The sequence below is a fragment of the Dermochelys coriacea genome, chromosome 4 (genome assembly GCF_009764565.3).
Source record: "Dermochelys coriacea isolate rDerCor1 chromosome 4, rDerCor1.pri.v4, whole genome shotgun sequence".
NCBI lineage: Eukaryota > Metazoa > Chordata > Testudines > Dermochelyidae > Dermochelys > Dermochelys coriacea.
The window spans coordinates 119,814,171-119,834,074 of record NC_050071.1 but is presented as its reverse complement, the minus strand read 5'-3'; the positions used below and the strand labels follow the sequence as shown (position 1 = coordinate 119,834,074).

General features: G+C 42.5%; 1 protein-coding gene across 2 annotated transcripts in view; it reads left to right on the top strand.

Annotated features, from left to right (window-relative positions):
- CRMP1 (collapsin response mediator protein 1) overlaps positions 1 to 19,904 on the top strand; it is a 62,384-nt gene that overhangs the window by 3,321 nt on the left and 39,159 nt on the right. The window contains exon 1 of one of the 2 annotated variants that reach the window (XM_038400125.2): positions 825 to 1,172. The exons of the other annotated variant lie outside the window; for it this stretch is intronic. Within the exon in view, the coding sequence (XP_038256053.1) occupies positions 1,134 to 1,172 (39 nt within the window). The 5' untranslated portion in view covers positions 825 to 1,133. Of the gene's footprint in view, positions 1 to 824; positions 1,173 to 19,904 lie in introns of those variants that run through there. 2 annotated transcript variants of the gene reach the window in all.

Sequence of the window (19,904 nt, the reverse complement as noted above, 5' to 3'; positions counted from 1 at the left end):
TGCACAGTGATGGTGCCTCATTGCATGTGCTTTGTACTCTTCCCTCCTGAGTTCTGCCTCCTATTTAAAATTGCACACATCAGGCAACTACATGTATTCTAAACTTGCCCAGGAATTATGTATTTACGTGAATCCAGATTAGTAATGGGCTGGCTTCTCCTGAATTGGGGGGAAAGGTTTGAAATCATCCCATAATCTATATTTAGACAATGGCGTGGGAAGAGGGGAGGAGAACCTGCGGCAATACTCATTCTGTACATACCCACCTCCACCCACAGCGGGAACTTTGAGCACTGAAGCCAGATTTCAGTGGAAAAGTGATAAAGGGTCAAGGATGTGTCCTGATTTTAAAAATGACTCGGTGCAATTTAACGCTGGCCTGGATCCAGAAGTGATTTTATGGAAGGGCTTCCGGAAGGATTTAAACTTTGGGTCAGCGTCTGAGCCTTTGACTTCCCTTACTCTGGTCCCCTTAGGAGCCTTCAGCAGCCAGTAAGGGAACAATGTAGGTGAAATACGGGGAAAGGAGAGGCTTCGATCAGCAATCTGCTGAGTTCTCTGCAATGAGGGAGACCCACGTGAATCCCACCTGTTCTAGCCCATCTGCGCTGCAATGTGCTGCTGCCCGTGGGTCTCTCGCCCGTTATCTGTGCAGGCAGGGAGGGGACGTTCACACGGTGGGTCAGCCGGGGCAGCGGGGCTTTGTCCCAGCCCTGGTAGAAAGCCCGAGAAGCGGTCTGTCGGAGAGCAGGCGTTGGGGATCGGCCCGCTACTGGGGCGGGGGGGAGAGGGGGGAACGGCGTTTTCCAGCCCCGGTATTGGAGGCCACAGATGGATTGATGGGTTGGGGAGGGGGAGAAGGGAAAGGAAACGCTTCCTGGGTTGCGCCGAGCGAATCCTGCTCAGCTTTGCAGCCGGGAGGGCGCTGCTGCAGCCGCTGCACGGAGCTCTGGCCAACTCCCTCGGGGAGGCGCGCCCCTGGGTTATTGCAACCGAAAAAAGGGGGCTAGATTTGCCTTTCCCGGGAAGGAAGCGCTGCCTCCATTGAATAGCTCCCCCGCCCCGCTTCCCCGTATCTCTGCATTGTGCTGTTCCCGGGGTGCGTGGTGCGCGCAGGGCTCACGGGAGGCAGCATGTCTTACCAGGGCAAGAAGAGCATCCCCCACATAACGGTAAGCGGCGCCCAGGGCCCGGGAGTGGGGCGAGGGGTTACCCGGGAACCACAGGGCGGAGAGGGGGCATTGCTGCTCCGCCAGGGCGCTGAGCAATCAGGGATCCCCGGGGGGTGGGGATAGATGGTCGGTTATGGCGGCTGGTGGATAGCAAAGGGCGAGGGCATATTACAGCCTGGCAACGAAGCAGTGTTCATACGGATCGGAATCCGGATCGAGAGCGGCTCTGCTGGAGTGTTCCCCCTCCCCTCTGCTTCCCCCCCAGCCTGGACCCCGCGCTGTGGGTGTGCGGGTGGGTGAGTGATCGCTCGGTTGGAAATAATCGCAGTGGCTTTCTGGGGGGCGGTGGCAGATCCGTCTTGGGGAGATCGACGGCTTTATTGCCCCTTTTCCTCCCCTGGATCCGCGCAGGGTGTGGGGGGCGGAGGGGATGGCAGTAAATTAAAAGATGTCTCGGGGGCGGGGGGGGGGGGTCGTGTGCTTGGCGCTGAAACGACAGCGGTTCTTGCTAAGGTGATAGTCTTGGGGAGAGTCAGCCACTGACGTGAAGCAGAACAAAAGAGGGAGGGGACCGGGCAGCCAGCACAATGCCTCGGAGAGCCCCAGCGCACGGAGAGAGAGAAATTACATCTTGCATCCAGAGCAAAAAAACTGATGGGGGAGAGGGGGATCGGAAGGGCAACAAGCCAAGAGTGAATTAAAAAATGGGGAGACCTAAAGAGCGCCATGATGAGAGAGAGCCAACACCTCTCCGTGCTATTAATAGATCTCCGAGAACAATATTACCAAAGAGATCAGGAGTCAAAGAGTTAATCGCAATTCCTGGGGACCTTCAGCTGGCTATTTGCATCCATTTGCAGGATGGTTTTCCTGCAAAGGGGATCTGGGTGCTTTGATCTTGCATATTGTTTCCCTCGGAGATACAGCGATGAACAGCGGCTGAGCATAAAGAATAGACAGAGCTTCACATAAACTGTAACCTCCTTGGTGTATTCGACCATTTTGATTCTTTCACAAGACCAACGCCCTCCACCAAAGGCCACAAAGTCTGACTCAAAAACGTCACTTGCAGACACAAAACCCCCTGCCCCTCCACACACACACACACACACACACTTTGTTTTTGGCAGAAATGTATTTATTCGGGCCACATAGGATCCCATGGTGTGAACTGGTTCCATGCTGCAGCATCACATGGGAAGAGATAAAAGGCAGAAGTCGAGGTGAGCTCCAACGAGGTTCCATTTCTTTGGGCTTTTATTGGGGAGCAAGCAATGCTCAGGTATCTTGGAAACTGGCCAGTTCCTAGTGCAAGATCTTAATTGATGAAGGATGGGTTGACAAGCAGGTGTGAAAACTTGTTAAACAGCTCTCACTGCAGGAACGTTGCTAGACATTATTTCAGCCAGTGTTGCAACACTTGCAAGCACTTCAGAGCTTACAAGGGCTTAAATATTTCAAAAGTTATTTTTTAAAATGCCATAAAGGGATGTGTGACTCCTTCAGTGCCCAACTGATTATTGGTGTGTCAAATTATTGAGAGGCAGTGTGGTCTAGTAGCAAAGGCATTGGACTGGAAGTCCAGAAACCGATGTTCTGTTTCTATCTGTCACAAACCTTCTGTGAAACTTCGGGCAGTTCACTTTGCCTCTGTTTTCCCTCCACCCTTTTTCTGTCTAGATTGTAAACTGTTCCAGGTAGGGACTGTCTCTGCTAAGTGAATGTGTATATTGCCTAGCACAAAGGGGAGCCAATCTTGGTTGGGGCTTTAAGATGCTACTTTAATACAAATGATATGTAAATTTGTACTCAGCAACAATAGTGCACTATCCAATTTTGAGTAAAGAAAGAAACTAGAAGAACTAGTTTGGGGGGAGGAGTAGCTCAGTGGTTTGAGCATTGGCCTGCTAAACCCAGGTTTGTGAGTTCAATCCTTGAGGGAGCCATTTAGGACTCTGGGGCAAAAATTGGGGATTGGTCCTACTTTGAGCAGGGGGGTTTGACTAGATGACCTCTTGAGGTCTCTTCTAACCCTGATATTCTATGAACTGACTGAGATGTTTGCCTCTAAATCCAGTGTGTCATAGCTTTCACTATTTCCTGTTGTCTTAGGACATAATCAAGAACAAGGAAAGAGAGCCCCAGATATGGAAGGTGCCCAATTCTCTCCACATGCATATCCATTAGTACCAGTGCTGCTTTTGTGACCAAATTAAAGGCAAAAAGAACATAGCCAAAGTTGGCAGACCCAGAACTTGAACTATGTTTCTGACCCTTACTCTTCCCCTCGGGGGTGGGGGAGCAAATTATACAAATAGTATTGGCTCTGTATATTACGTAGTGTGTACATTTCCTGCCCCAGAAGAGTCTACAGCCTAACAGGAGGTATCCGTGTCTATGACTTTATAACAATAACACAGTTCATAAGATAAACTCTACATTAGTGAATGAGTGAAAGGGAAAAATGGGTAAAGAAACATTTTGCAGCTTCAAGCCTCCAGCGCTCTTACTAAACATAATGAATGCTCATTCCAAAATTATCAAACAAAAAAATCAACCAAAACCACCCTTGATAGCATCTCCAACTTTTTTTTCCTGATCTTTTGGACCTGCCACCAGCTCTGTTCTCATTGTATCAATTGGAGTTTTGCTATTGGGGAAGTACAGATCGATCCTTAATCTTGCTTCCTGAAGGCTCTGCAGTGGATTTTCAGTACTGCTCTCTAATGTACTAATCATGTGTCTCAAACTCTCACAGAAGTCAGAAGGAATTCTGGATGTGCAAGCAAAACAGAGGTAGGCCTCAATATCCTATATTGTATCAACGTCTGGTGATGGTGAAGGGTTGCGTTGGCTCTGTTTAGTCAATTGTCAAAGATTCCAAAACGGTTTTGGGAAATGTTTTGTTGTTGTTCCCAGTACATGATTGAAGGGCGTCACCAAAATCCATATCTGCAATCATTACTCAGACAAAACTTCCACTGACTTCAGAGGGATTCTTCCATGGGTAAGAACTGAAATATCAGGCTCTAAGTGTGTATTATACACAGAGAGTCGTGTTGGAACAATTTGCATAGTGGGGATGCTGAGAGCCATTGAACCAAATTGCAAACACTGAATATGGTGGAATCCACTTCAAGCTAGAGGGTGCTGATGCACCTTGTCACTCCTAGTTCTAGCATTCCTGTACATGTATCCTTGTGGAAGAACCAAACAACATTCTCAGTCTGACCAGTCATGGCAGAGACTCAAAAATCATGATAGGAAATCAGCACAATAATAGTTACCTATAGAATGCTCACTGTGATCTGAGAAGGGAAATAATTTTGCTATTCCCTACTTGTCTGACTTTGCCTCTTACGTGTCGCTCCTGGACTCCTGCTCACTGCTTGCAATACCAGTTCTGATGCCCTCTTCATCCATTTCTCCCATGAACCTCTCCATGTCTTTCTTTCACGCATCCCCCTTTGTATGGAACAAGTCTAGTCTAATCTGCCAAGCCAACGCCCTCTTCTCCTTTTAATCCCTCCTGAAAATTCATCTCTTCTGTGATGCCCACAATAAATGTGTGAAAAATACTTGCTATCTTAAAATCTCTTTTTGTTCCTTCCTTATTTTTATACTAGGGCTGTCAAGCAATTAAACAAATTAATTGTGATTAATCGCATGATTAATCGTGCTGTTAAACAATAATTGAATACCATTTATTTAAATATTTTTGGATGTTTTCTACATTTTCAAATATATTTGATTTTAATTACAACACAGAATACAAAGTGTACAGTGCTCACTTTCTGTTTATTTTTGACTACAAATATCATGTAAATATCTTGCGACGCTTGCTACGGCAGTCTCATGCGAATGCCTGTTCTCACTTTCAGGTGACATTGTGAACAAAAAGCGGGCAGCATTATCTCCTGCAAATGTAAACAAACTTGTTTGTCTGAGCGATTGGCTGAACAAGAAGTAGGACTGAGTGAACTTGTAGGCTCAAAAGTTTTACATTGTTTTATTTTTGAATGCAGGTTTTTTTTACGTAATTCTACATTTATGATAAAGAGATTGCACTACAGTACTTGTAATGGGGGAATTGAAAAATACTATTTCTTTTGTTTTTTACAGTGCAAATATTTGAAATAAAAAATAATAAACATAAGAACGGCCATACTGGGTCAGACCAAAGGTCCATCAAGCCCAGTATCCTGTCTGCCGACAGTGTCTAATGGCAGGTGCCCCAAAGGGAATGAACAGACAGGTAAATATAATATAAAGTGAGCAGTGTACACTTTGTATTCTGTGTTGTAACTGAAGTCAATATATTTGAAAATGTAAAAAACATCCACAAATATTTAATACATTTCAATTGGTACTCTATTGTTTAACAGTGCGATTAAAACTGCGATGAATTGGGATTAATTTTTTTGAGTTAATCGCGTGAGTTAACTGGGATTAATCAACAGCCCTATTTTATACATTTTTTAAAAAATGAACTCTGAATTGAACCACAATGCTGTGCACATGCCGAATGCAGGGACTATGTGAGCATCTTGTCACCATCTTGTCACCCTTTCTCTCTGTCCCTTTGCTACTGTTCATCTCTCCCACTTTTTGTGTCATATCAATGAAATTAATTACTGGTGAGGAGTACTGCTACCCGTGTAAGGGTGGCAGAATCCAGTGATTGGATTGCAAACACTTCTGGGCAGTGACTCAACCCCCATCCAAAATTATACTTAGGCTCCTAAGTTCCGTTGAAGTTGATGGAAGTTAGGAGCCTAAATACCTTTTGTGGATCTGGGCTTCTGTCTTTCTATCTTCTTTGAAACACCTAGTAGACTTCTGAGTCTATAACATAATAAATAATGACACAATAAATCCTTTTCCATGGGGTACAGCAGGGAGTGTAGCATGGTTGTGTTTCTGTGCAGGCGTAAGCAGAGGATGAGAGTTGGTGCGAATAAGCTTAAGCACGTCACGTAGTCCTCTGCACTGAGTGAAAGTAAATCCCAAGCCCTTAGTGGGCTCTCACCCTGTTGTTCTTGAGTGCAGAGTAAAGAAGGGGCAGGGAATGGACCAGGAGTCCAAGTAGAAATCTGCTTAATCATCATCCTCATCATGAGAATAGGACAGTTAGCGACATATTCCCTTCTTAGACTTTTCTTGTGTTCTGGGCAGGAATCGTGTTGACTGTGCAGCTGCACTCTCATTAAAGTAGGATTGACTTCTCCTGCATACATGGTCCTGCCCATCACTTTTGACCTGGTGCTTGTACACATCACAATCTACACCTCTTCTGTGCAGGATGAAGCTCCAAATAATGTTGGGGAATCGGGGGCTCTGCCATGATGTGATGAAGCATTGAAACATCTATCACTGTTTGCTGTTCATTATTACATTTAGAACATAAGAATGGCTGTACTGGGTCAGACCAAAGGTCCATCTAGCCCAGTATCCTGTCTTCCAACAGTGGCCTATGCCCGGTGCCCCAGAGGGAATGAACAGAACAGGTCATCATCAAGTGATCCATCCCCTGTCGCCCATTCCCAGCTTCTGGCAAACAGAGGCTAGGGACACCATCCCTGCCCATCCTGGCGAATAGACATTGATGAACCTATCCTCCATGAATTTATCTAGTTCTTTTTTGAACCCTCTTATAGTATTGGCCTTCACAACATCATTTGGTAAAGAGTTCCACAGGCTGACTGTGCGTTGTGTGAAGAAATACTTCCTTTTATTTGTTTTAAACCTCCTGCCTATTAATTTCATTTGGTGACCCCTAGTTCTTGTGTTATAAGGAGTAAATAACACTTCCTTATTCTCCACACCAGTCACAATTTTATAGACCTCTGTCAGATCCCCTCCTAGTCAATTTTGTGAGTTTCTATAGCGGTTGGCATTTTCCAGGCACGTTTGAAGACCAGGTCCTAGCCCAGATGAGCTGCCAGTTTAAATACACAAAATACAGGCAAAAGAGATGTGACACATTAACAAAGTGCTTGGTACATGAGTCATTTAGTTCAATGATTTATTTACATTTTAAATTATTTCATATTGTCATTTGAGCTCAGTTAACAGGAGAACAAGGAAGGGTGTGCAGCGAGCGGTGGACAACTAGCCACGAGAAGTATGGATTGAGGCAGGACCAGTAAGAGAGACTTTCTTAGTCTGTTAGAGATGAGGATCTCTTCCAGAAGAAAGGAGTGGCCCAAACAGTGGCCTGGAGTCATCAGTGGGAGAAGGAGATAAAGGGCCCTGAGATGCAGTGGAGCTGGTAGAATGTAATTTATGGGGGTGTAGTATGGGGTATAATAAGAGACAAGAGGTGAGATATATCAGGGGAAGTTTGAACTTGATGCGAAATGAGATAGGAAGCCAACATAGGAAGATGAGGAAGATGTTCATAACAGTGGACAAAGAAAATAATTTTAGATGTAACATGTAGAATTTACTGAAGTGAGCAGAGCTGAGAGGCAAACAGGCTTGAGAGAAACAGGTTACAAAGAGAGATCACAATAGCATTGTCGGTATTGTTCTTTTTGGTGACACAATCCTCTAAAACTGGTCACTGATGGTCAAGATGGGTAAATTGCAGACTTCCATAAGGCTTTGTCTTAGACATAGCCTTTAAGGTCAGAAGGGACCATCATGGTCATCTAGTCTGACCTCCTGCACAACGCAGGCCACAGAATCTCAGCCACCCACTCCTGTAATAGAACCTCTGGCTGAGTTACTGAAATCCACAATTTAAAGGCTTCAAGTTACAGAGAATCTGCCATTTACACTAGTTTAAATTTGCAAGTGACCCATGCCCCACGCTGCAGAGGAAGGCGAAAAACCCCATCGGTCTCTGTCAATCTGACCTGGCAGGACAATTCCTTCCTGACCTCAGTTATGATGATCATTTACACCCTGAAGATGTGGGCAAGACCCACTAGCCAGACACCTGGGAAAAAATTCTCTGTTGTAACTCAGAGCCCTCCCTATCTAGTGTCCCATCACCAGAGATTGGAGATATTTGCTGCTAGCAATCACAGATGGGCTACATGCATTGTAGGCAGTCTCATCATACCATCCCCTCCATAAACTTATCAAAATAAGTCTTGAAGCCAGTTAGGTTTTGTGCCCCCAGTGCGCACTTTGGAAGGCTGTTTCAGAACTTGACTCCTCTGATGATTAGAAACCTCCATCTAATTTTCAAGCCTAAACTTATTGATGGCAAGTTTATATCCATTTGTTCTTGTGTCCACATTGGAGCTTAAACTAAATAACTCCTCTCCCTCCTGGATATCTTCTTCCTGTTTGTATTTAGTATCTGTAAAACTGCTAGAGGAGACTGCAAGACACTATGGCCTAAGATGCTAGGGGAGATTGTAAGATGCCATCGCCTGAGATGCCAGCAATATGTGAACACTCAACAATACATTTAATTCACTTCCAGTGTCAGCATCGTCTCCCAGAGATTTAAGGCCGTATCTATGCTAACAATTTCATAGCTTCTCACATCATTGTTCTAGTGCTGGTGCAGGGTTGTAGATGACATGGTGGTAAAAGCACCTGAGCCTTTTCTACACTAACTTTTCCACTGGAGATAGCTAGTTAGTGTATCTATAGTGCAGCAATCTAAGTGAGATCAGTGCTTGGACGAACATGAACTGACTGAAGCTAAACTCCAGGGAAACTGGAGATGATGCTTCAACGAAGGCGAAAAATGTTTAGAAGGATTAGCTAATACTAAACATCACCATCCAACAAAGGCATATCACCTGTGATCGTTAGAAACAAGGGGGTCCTTCTGGAGCTCTTTCTGCTACTGGATACCCAGTTAACGACAGTCCCAGAAAGGCCTCCTTCCATCTGTGGCTATTCAAGAGATTTAGCCTCATCCTGATTGTCCAGCACCTGGCTTTGAATACCCATGAATTCATTACCTCTAGCTTTGATTAATTACTGTGATCCACTGTACTTGGGTTTGAATGTAGGAGCTTTGAAGATGCTCTGGTTAGTTCAACATGGAGTGGCCCACAATTAAGCATTATGAGTTGCTGCAAACACATTGCCCAATGTTCTAGTTACTACACTGAATCCTGTTCAAATTCACTGGCTCTCCAAAGCTCTCATTAGATCTCATGAGATACTCTGGACAAAGAAGGGTATCTAATGAAATGCTTTTCTTTCTGTGGCCATGAGCTATTAACTTCTTTGCCAGAATGGCCATTGAACACCCATCATATTATGAGTCAAATTCAGACCTGGTGCAGCTCCACACCAGAGCCAAAGTTGTCCTTCTGGCCTGATTCATGCTTCCAAAAAGAGCATTAATAAATTTGATCTTTGATTCTGTGGTTTACAACATGAACAAGTTGGGCTGGATTGCTTTATTTTTTTCCTCTGGGATGAGACATTTCCGGGACTAGCCTGTTGAGATTTGGAAATTCAATTTGAATTGCCATAATGGAAATTTATAACCCAGGAGACAAATATAATGACAACATGTGGAACACATTTAGTGCTGTATCCTCCAGTCCATACTCAGGTGATTCTTCCACTGACTCCAATACATATTGTTTTGCCAGAATAGGCAGGGTCTACATTATTGATATTGCTGAAGCAATGAAAAGATGGCATTTATTGTGAAGAAATTTACACAGGTTTGTTATTTACAGTGTAACCCTTTTACACTGCATGATAAAGCAATGAGATTTTGCTAGATGAATAAATAGCTAGGTCTCCAAAAGAGAGAAAAAAAAGGGACATCAGATTGTTTAAATGAATAAACATGAATGAACTTGGCTGTACACCAAGCTATGGCATTGCTACATTTTACGAAATCCCTCCTAAGTGAATTACTGTATAGAAGAATAAATTTGTTAAAAAAATAGGCTTAAAAGCTTTTGGGCAGGTGAAACTATTAGGGTGCTAGCAGAAATGATGCCTCAAGGATATAAATGAGTTACAAGCTAGGTCCTTAGATAATTTGGTGTTCACACTAGCTAAAATATTACTTCTCATGAAGATTAATATTACACTATAATGTGGTCATGGAGATTCCAAAGAGAGAAGAATGCTGTTTAAAAACTAAGATATTTTAAAGTTTTGACACAGGCAATTCTTTGTGGAATCCCATTTACAGGGTTTCTTTGATCCTTTCCAGAAGGACACACATGCTTTGGGAAGGGATGGCTTTCTTCATTTGCTGCTAATATTTTGAAATCATTTCCTTCACCTTGCTAAAACCAAAACAGCTTAATCATAACATAACACGTCCAATGTTAAAACTGACCATGTTCAGGGAAAACAAAACTCTTCTGTATATTGTCTGTTAGAGAAATAACTTTCCGAGGGGGTGGGGGAGATTTTTTAAAGGCACAAAGAGGTGTGGGGTTTTCAATAGGAGTTAGCCTTTGAAAACCTACCCCTAGCCAAAATTAATCCAAGCATTTATTTGGACATCATTTATTGTTGATGTCCTGTTAGTCTCGGAAAACACAAACATCAGCCTATGTATCTTCCCTCTAAAGCAGAGGAGCCAGAGATATTTTTAAAGGCTTAGTGGCAGAGTATTCTACTTTGGAAATGTTAAAGGAGCAAAGAGGCACGTGTTTGAAGCCTAATACTTCTCAAATCACCTCTCTCAAATCTCACACATTCATAGGCAGTGAATTGGAAATACAAGTGGATTTGGAACACAGAAAGGACCGTTTCTGATTATGATTCAGGGCAAGATACATAATCATATTAAGGGCTATATGCTACCTGAGATTTGGGTGTAAACCCTCCATTGTCAGCTGTGGAACTTTAAGAATTGTGATGACTGTGAGTCAGGTTTATCGCTGCTATAACTCCACTAAAGTCAGTAGTGTTACACGAGAAATGAATTTGGCTCTGGGCGTGGCCACCTTTGAGGCCTGGAATATTGTGGGTTGGGAGTCATTTCAAAAGACTTGATCAATTGGCACTGGTTGCAGCTGGAACAGGAGCTAAAGACTGAAGCCAAGAATGAAATGGTTCTGGACCTGTTCATTGTGCTAGCTTGATCTGGTTTTGTTATGTTGTTATTGTTCTCCTGCAACTAAAGTAATTGTAGTTAATTAAAAAAGGATGATTGGTTTATTTGGCTCTGGGGACAACACTTCAGTGGGAGTTCCACACGTGGAACAAAGGTACAGATACAATACTAGAGGTACTTTCTGTGCGGACACTAAAGCAAACATTTTACTGTCTCACTGACTCTTATGCATAGAATGGCTCAGGCAGATTTTCACTTTTCTTAACTCGCTCCATTTTGTAGGGATTTGGGTGTGGTTTTATAATAAAATAAACTATGCAGTTGTGAAATGATTGGAATGAATATGGTAGACAATGTGTGTCAAATCACTCTGATGTACCGCTGCATTATTTTCATTGGACACAGTACATTAATTAGCCATGATAACCCATTAGAACATTTCATGTTGTGGGATGGTATTTTAATTCCTCAGTAATTTCAGTAGCAGACTAAGAAATTTCAGTGTAAAATATTTGTTCATATTTTGATGTCTATATTTTTTAAAAAGATCACCTCTAGCTCAGTAGAAAAGGTGGATATGAAGACAGATGTCTTTTGACTTTGTTGTGTACACCCAAGCATAACATTTGAATCTGATTTTCCAATAACCCAAAGCTTGGTGGTGTACTGATCCAGAGATTTTTTTGGATTATCCCATTAAAACTACAGGGAGCCATTTGCAAAATTCAGGACTGGAGCTGGGTTTAAATTTTGAACATTGGGGTGGGTTCAGACTTATCTCTTATCTCTGCCAGGCATTTTGTCATTTGTGGGTACATGGAAATACATTTCCATACTTAAAAAGGCCTGTGTATAGATTGTGTCAGACTTGTAAGAAAAGACCTTTGTACAAAAAGCATCAGTCTCCAGCCTTCAGATATTTGTTCTTTCTGATACCATGCAGACAATAGTAGTATCTGGATAACAGCCTGCTTTCTCTGAGCAGACAGCCCCTCCTCCTGCATGATCCTGCAGCAAATTATGCTGACTTTGTGACATCTCCTTCTGTTGCCATGATAATTGCTGTGTTGTCACAGACTAAGCTCTGTGGCTTTACTGGCAGATTAAAGCAGGACAAACTAGGCTGTGATTAGCAAAAATCATCAGAAAAATGCTGCAAAGCATATACAAGTAGGTGGCTGTCCATAGTATATAAGTGCTGTGTGATATACAGCAGGGAGCTCAGCCGTGAAGAACTGGAGAGTCATGCACTCATAAAATGGAGATGCCAGGAGCCATCAGATAAGCGCTGCATGATGCGCTGTTGTTAGGTTTGCACCATGTTGTTTCAGGGGATGACAGTGTAACATTGTTGTGACCATATCGTCACTTATATTGCAGTGATGATGAAGTAGGAATACTTAGGGCCAAATTCTTGTCTTGATTCCACCAGTATAAATGCAGAGTAATTGCATTGATTTCAGTGGAGCTATCCCACATCTCTAGTGTAACTGAGAGAGGATTTAGCTTTAAATAGGTTATATTGGTACAATCTCAGGTTAGTACTTCGCTTTGTTATCATTTTGGATCTCTCCCTTAAATATGATATCTCCTTTTCATCTTTCTCCTTCCACCTTCCAGATGATGGCCGGTCTTCCCCCTTGTTCCTGGCAGCATGGAAGGAGGGGTGGATGCTTGCAACTTGCTTTTGCCATCCCAGCATGTGTGAGGTAGCTCTCAGCTGTTCCCACACAGTCTCCCACTAATGTTCTCCAGGCTGCTTCATATGTGTTGAGCAACATTTGACTCAGTTTACCTAAAATTGAGGCTGAGCAGGGCTCTGACATAACCTGGACTCTGAAGAGCTACCTGTGGCTCAAGAGCCTGGGGTCAGGTAACTCACTATTTGAATATTTTCTAAACAGTGGCAGTCCCTCTTTACACTGTTGTCTCCTCCTGAGCCTAAACTCTAATGTATTATTTATTATTTCTATTGTGTTAGCACATGCTGGTCCCCGTCAAGATTGAGGCCCCATTGTACAAGGCATTGTACAATAAGAGACACTCCCTGCCCTGAAGAGTTTACAATAGAGAGAACAGAGGCAGATGAAGGGAGAGAGAGCAAGATACAATGTAGAAAGGAAGGAAGAGGGAGCAGAATACAACATAAAAGGGAAGCAGACAGGATGATCAGAGAGATATTTATTGTTCGTTATTTTCTCTGGCCTTTATTCAGCAAAGTGCTTCAGTATGTGTTGAACTTTAAGCCTGTGCTTAAGTACTTTGCTGAATAGGGATGGCAGTTTCACATATTGGTCACATTTTATATTAAGGTTCCATTCATAAATAGTTTATAAAGGGTTAACCAATATTAATAGATGTTTTAATAATTGGTCAATTATTCTAGATTGTTATAATCCTTGGTTATAAGCAACCCATTGACCTGTGCAACTCCGTAACAATCTGTAACACTTTCTACAGATGTGCTTATGAGGACAGCTGGCTGGAAAAATTCCAACTCAATAGTTTGTCATCAGAACTGGCTGATTCGTTTGCCGAGAAAGTTTGATTTTGACAAAATTCCAGTGAAAACCAGGCAGTATTTCATCAGTCCTTTCTTCTTTCCTGCCACCTTGCCAGCTCCGCTCCTCATCAGCTGGGCTCTGGCTCTCTAGGCTTCCAGGGAGAATGCAGAGTGCCTGCGAGATTACACCTGGTTGATTGCCCAGGAGTCAGGGCACCATTTCCATTCACAGAGAATATCAATTTTTTTAGTTTTCTTTCTGAAGGAGAATGAAACCAAATTCCAAAATATCAAAATTCTCTTCAAAATGGAATTACCACTCTCTACCACGGTTCACTTAGAACCATCTGTAGCACAGGGTACTCATGTCTCTAACACACCTGTGACATCTGTTAATCATTTATTAACCCTTTACAAACTATACATGGACTCTTAAGATAAAGTGTGACCCAGACGGTTAAGTGTTTTGCAGAATTTGGGCCTGCATAGTTTTTTGTTGCAAATTACTATATTGTGTAGCTTTTACTGAAACAAAATAATTCTTATTGTCCTTGCTTGTTCCTTCTGGGTTCTACTTTTGCCTCTTTTCTGTCTGTCTGTTAATAAGAGCCCTGACCTATTGCATTTGCTGTTTGTATTGTTAACCTTTGCCTGTTTATAAAAAAAAATGTAAAATATTGATGCATGGAAAGCTTTAGTGACCCATTAGCAGCAGCAGACGGGATGTTTTTAAATGTTGGTAATGTTCCCCCAACAGATAAATGAGATGCTGTCTCTTTGTAGTAGAACAATATTAATGTTTTAAAGGGAAATTGAATGAGCTGAAAAAAAGTCCACAAGATGATGGTCTGTCCAGGTCAGCAGGCATAGTAGTAAATCACCATGGTGAGGACACTTCAAAATAAATCATTACCTTTCAGGCCACTGATTAAAAAATACTGCAGTTACTACTGACAATAGAGAGCCTGAAAAATAGCTGAGATCAGCAAGGCAAATTCTAGGATGGGGACTTGCATTCCTCTCCACATTTTCATAGCCAAAGGTTAGTAGCATCTGAGACTGATCCCATAGGGATCATATTTCATTGTAGTTCAGTGCCTTGATTTTACCCCCGAGTCCCCTGCATACTTTATCTCATGAAAAGTCTCCAACCTTTTGTGTACATGATCTTTCCTCATGTATTATATTGAAAACTTCTTTCTTCAGGATGGTTAGATTATCAGATGTATCTTTCATAGAAAGACAGAACAGTATGGTGGGCCTGATTCTGAAAAAAAACCCACAACCACTTATATCCATGCTGAATTTTAAGCATGTGTTTAAAATTAAGCACATAATTAAATGCTTTGCTGACCAGGGGTTGAGATCATAACAACTAGCTCTTATGTAGCGTTTTTCATCAGCAGATCTCAGAACACTTTACAAAGGAGTTAAGTATAATCCTATTTTTACAGGTGGGGAAACATAAGCATGTGCTTAAACGTTTTCTAAATTGAGGAATCAAGTATATGCATAACTTTAGGCACGTGAATAATCCTGTGCTTAGTCTTTGCAAGTTCAGGATCTAGAAGAGATACAAGGCAAAATGGGAATCCTTATTTATCTTTTTGAAAAGAAGCAACAGAAGAATCAGAGGCCCCTTATTACTGAATGGAACCAAACACATTATTTATAATGGATATTTTATTCAGTTAATGTAACCTCTTCTTCTGATTAAGGAAGAAACAGGTTATGGCTTCCTCAAAGTTATTCACTGTTCACAGTTATTTGACTAATATCTTTCCAAATTCAATATTTGTTAATCCATGAATGGTTGAAATCTGAGCTGTGTTGCTCAGTTGTGATTGGTGAGATAAGTCACATGATATTATTCCTGTTTCCTGGCTAGGTGAGGTGTGCTACCATTTCCAGCATGACTCCTCGGGTGCATGAATTTAAACTTTAGTTTCTGTGCAGTTTTGAAATTTCTGCAAACATTTTTGCAAGTGTAAATTGGTTACTTGAATGTTCACAGAAATGAGAACACTAAGCACTGGGAACAGGGCACCAGCAAATTCTGTGAGCATTTGAACAATTCTTCACAAAATATTACAGATATATATATTTGGCATTATTTGTTCAGTTCTAACACTGAAAACTTGCATGCAAAATGCTGACCGACTCTTATTATTCCTATCGTGAACAGTGCTCCACTTAGGAGTTAGGCTACTACAAATTAACATAAATTCTTCCAACTCAGACATGAATTACTATTCCTAAGCATTTACACACAAGGCTTGACATGGGCTTTTAGTAATTCAGCTTTCATCAACTTTAAATGGATACTAGCAATTAGTTTAGGATTTTATGAGGTTTACATATGCCCTATTGCTGATTTTTTAGATGACTATGTAAGAGTTCTGTGTATTTACATGTTTGCCAGCAGTGTTCAAAATCCAAACACTGCTGCATGATGCTAGTACATCAGAATCAGAAACCTGACTAAAACCAGTTTACTTTTACAGCTGAGGTCAAGAGAAGTGAAAACATGCTGAGTTAGTTTTTACAAAAGTAACCTTCAGTTGTGGATATGTGTGTGTAACTCTACTGCTCATTCAGGTCAGAACTCACTCTTTCCCTCTTCTCATCTCATACCAACCTGCAGAGCTGGTAGACTACAGAGAATGGAGCGTGCTGTACCTCCCAAGAGAGATTGCGTGGCACTCACTCCCTTTCTTTCCCTGCGCTCTTTGAAATTCTGGATGGGATTGGGGATGGTGGAGTGCATATGGGACACACTCAGCAGGCTCTCACTTTCTGCTGCTGACCAGCTTTGTAGGCCCTATGGCACTATGATGAAGTATAGCTCTGCCCCCTGGGAGGCTCTTTTAGATCGCAGAGGGGTATGGAAAAGGGACCCTGATTGGCTTCTTGTTTTTCATAGGAACTCTTTCCCCCTATTAATTCCCTTGCACATCCCTGCTAGAGCCCTTACTCAACACTAGATTCACATATAAAGACATGCACACAGAATTAACTCCCTCAGAAAACTAATTAATTTTCCCCCTTTTATGCATGTCACTCAGCTTGGGCTGTGAAGGCAAGCCAAGTCAGTAAACTGGTCTGTTTACTGGTAAACCACTCCGTTCTCAAGCACTAATGTTGCACAGCCGAGTTTGGTTGGGCTGGCTGTAGCCCTCCCAGAGCTCGCCCTACAGCAGTGCCACGTGACAGTGTAATTAAATCTAGCCCTGGAGACTGAAATGTTCCATTCACAGAATGGATACTGAGCAGGCAGCAGCAGTGCAGACTTCCCTGAACTGTGTGACTAAAGTGCCCTGAAATGAATCTGGAGGGATCACCTGGAGGGGTGAGAAGGTGGTTCAGTCTCCATGTCCATTGAGTCCTTGATCTATCTGCTGAGACAGTCAACCAGAGACCAGATTCTGTGTTGGCTCTTGTGAGGCACAGCACAGAAAATATGGATCGGGGAGGGGGAAGGGAAAAGGTGCATGTTCTTGGCTACTCTGGGGAACCAGCACAGTTGAGCTTACTGGGCTGCTGTTAGTTAAGGCAGCTTCCCCACTGTAGTCAATAGGTTGTTCTGGGACCAAGAACTACTGGAGTAAAGACTCTTTGGCCATTACTCTTATATTTCCAACTCTAGCCCTGACCCTGGCTGGCCCTGTGACAGGGGCTATAAAGGGGGCATTGTAGGGGCATATATGCTAGGTCTATGCTGCTCTTGTGTTGAGGGAATTGTCCTGGGGGTGATTGTTTTCCCTTTATGGCTCCTGTACAGTATGGTAGTGGCATAAAAGAGTTGTAGTATGATCTGGCCCAAGACTGAAAATTACTATTTTATGTGATGGCTTTGGCATTTGTGGACATTTGTCCTCTAGGAACTAGGTTGTGCCCACAAACTCATTTCACATTGGCCACTTAATATCCATCAGATAGTAACACATTTTAGTCCACTGTCCATCTGGGCTGTAGGTCAATGGGTATCATCAAGACTGGAAAAGACATCTGCTGGAAAAGTAATATGGCAAAACAAAATTTTCAATAAATTCTTGGAATGTATGGGCAACTTTTTTATTTCAAAAAGTGGAGGAAGTAAGCAGGGGGACAGCCATTTTAGACTTGATTCTGACCGACAGTGAGGAATTGGTTGGGAATCTGAAAGTGAAAGGCAGTTTGTGTGAAAGTGATCATGAAATGATAAATTTCATGATTCTAAGGAAAGGAAGAAGTAAGAACGGCAAAATAAGGAAAATTGGACTTCAAAAAAGCAGGCTTTAACAAACTCTGAGAATAGATAGGTCCCATTGGAAGAAAATCTAAAGGAAAAAGAATTTCAGGAGAGCTGGCAGTTTCTCAAGAAGACAGTATTAAAGGCACAACTGCAACCTATCCCAATGTGAGGGAAAGATAGGAAGAATAGTAAAGGGTCCATATGGCTCCATGAGGAGCTCTTTAATGACCTGAAAATCAAAGAGGAATCCTACAAAATGTGGAAACATGGACAAATTGCTAAAGATGAATACAAAAGACTAGCACGAGTATATGGGGACAAAATCAGACAGGCTAAGGCACAAAATGAGTTATACCTAACAAAGGACATAAAAGACAATAGGTAGAGGTTCTTTAAATATATTAGGACCAAGAGAAAGAGGACGGAAAATGCAGGTCTTCTACTTAGCAGGAAGGAGAGCTAATAACTGATGCATCAAGAAGGTTGATGTGTTTAATGCCCATTTTGCTTCAGTCTTCACTAAAAAGATTAATGGTGACCATATACTCAACACAATTAGTACTAACAACAAGGGGGAAGGAATGCAAGCCAAAATAGGGAAAGAATAGGTTGAAGAATATTTAGATAGTTGGATGTATTCATGTCAGCAGGGCCTGATGAGATTATTCCTAAGGTATTTAAGGAACTAGCTGAAGCAATCTTGGAACCATTAGCAATTATTTTTTAGAGCTCATAGAGGACAGGTGAAGTGCCAGAGGACTGAAGAAGGGAAAACATGGTACCTATCTTTAAAAATGGGGAAGAACTGGCTAGGTGAAAGTATGGCTGAAAAGGAGCTGGGGGCTATTGTGGAGTCCAAATTAAGACAACAGTCTGATGCAGTTGCAAAAAAGCTAATATCATTCTGGAGTGTATTAACTGGAGTGTTGTATATAAGACATAGGAGGTAATTGTCCCACTTTGCTTGGCACTGATGAGGCCTCCGCTGGAATACTGTGTCCAATTCTCGGTGCCAGGCTTTAGGAAAGATGTGGACAAATTGGAGAGGATCCAGAGGAGAGCAACAAAAATGAGAGAAGTTTTAGAAAATCTCACCTATGAGGAAAGGTTAAAAAAACTGGTTCTGTTTAGTCTTAAGAAAAGAAGACTGAGGGAGGTCCTGATAAGAGTCTTCAAGTATGTTAAGGGCTGTTATAAAAAGGACTGTGATCAATTGTTCTCCATGTCCACTGAAGATAAGACAAGAAGTAATGGGCTTAATCTGCAGCAAGGGAGATTTAGGTTAGATTTTAGGAACAACTTTCTATTTATCGCGGTTGTGGAATCCCCATCACTGGAGGATTTTAAGAACAGCTTGGACAGACACCTGTCAGGGATGGTCAAGGTTTACTTGGTCCTGCCTCAGCACAGGGGGCTGGGCTTGATGACTTCTGGAGATCCCTTCCAGCCCTGTATTCCTATGATTCTAAGATAAGGTAGAAGGCTATGTTCTTCCATTTGTCATTGTTAATTGTATGAGGTGTTATTAGCAACACAGGCAGGATTTATAAAAAATGGTAAGTGGTTTTTATCTTGCTGGCATCACTTTGATGGGAGTGATGAGACTAAAACCCAGACACAAAACTCAGAAAATGTATGCCTTTCAGGCGGCATGATTACAACATGATAGGTGGAATGTATAAACCAGGAGTGGCCAAACTGGCTCGCGAACCACATGTGACCATTTTAACCATTAAAGTGTGGCTCATGGAGTCCTCCGCGCTTCCCCTTCTCCACCTACCAGATGGAGCGGGGGAGGGGGTTGGGTGTTGGAGCTCGGGACCTCTACCTTGCAGCGGAGTGGTGGTTTAGGGGCTGCTGCCCAGCGGGAAGGGGCATCTCGGGTCTTCAGCCCTGTGGGGCGCACCTGCTGGGGCTCAGGACCAATTTTCTACCCATGTGCAGAATAAATTTTGTTATGTGCACCAAGGTAATGTGCAGATGTGCGCC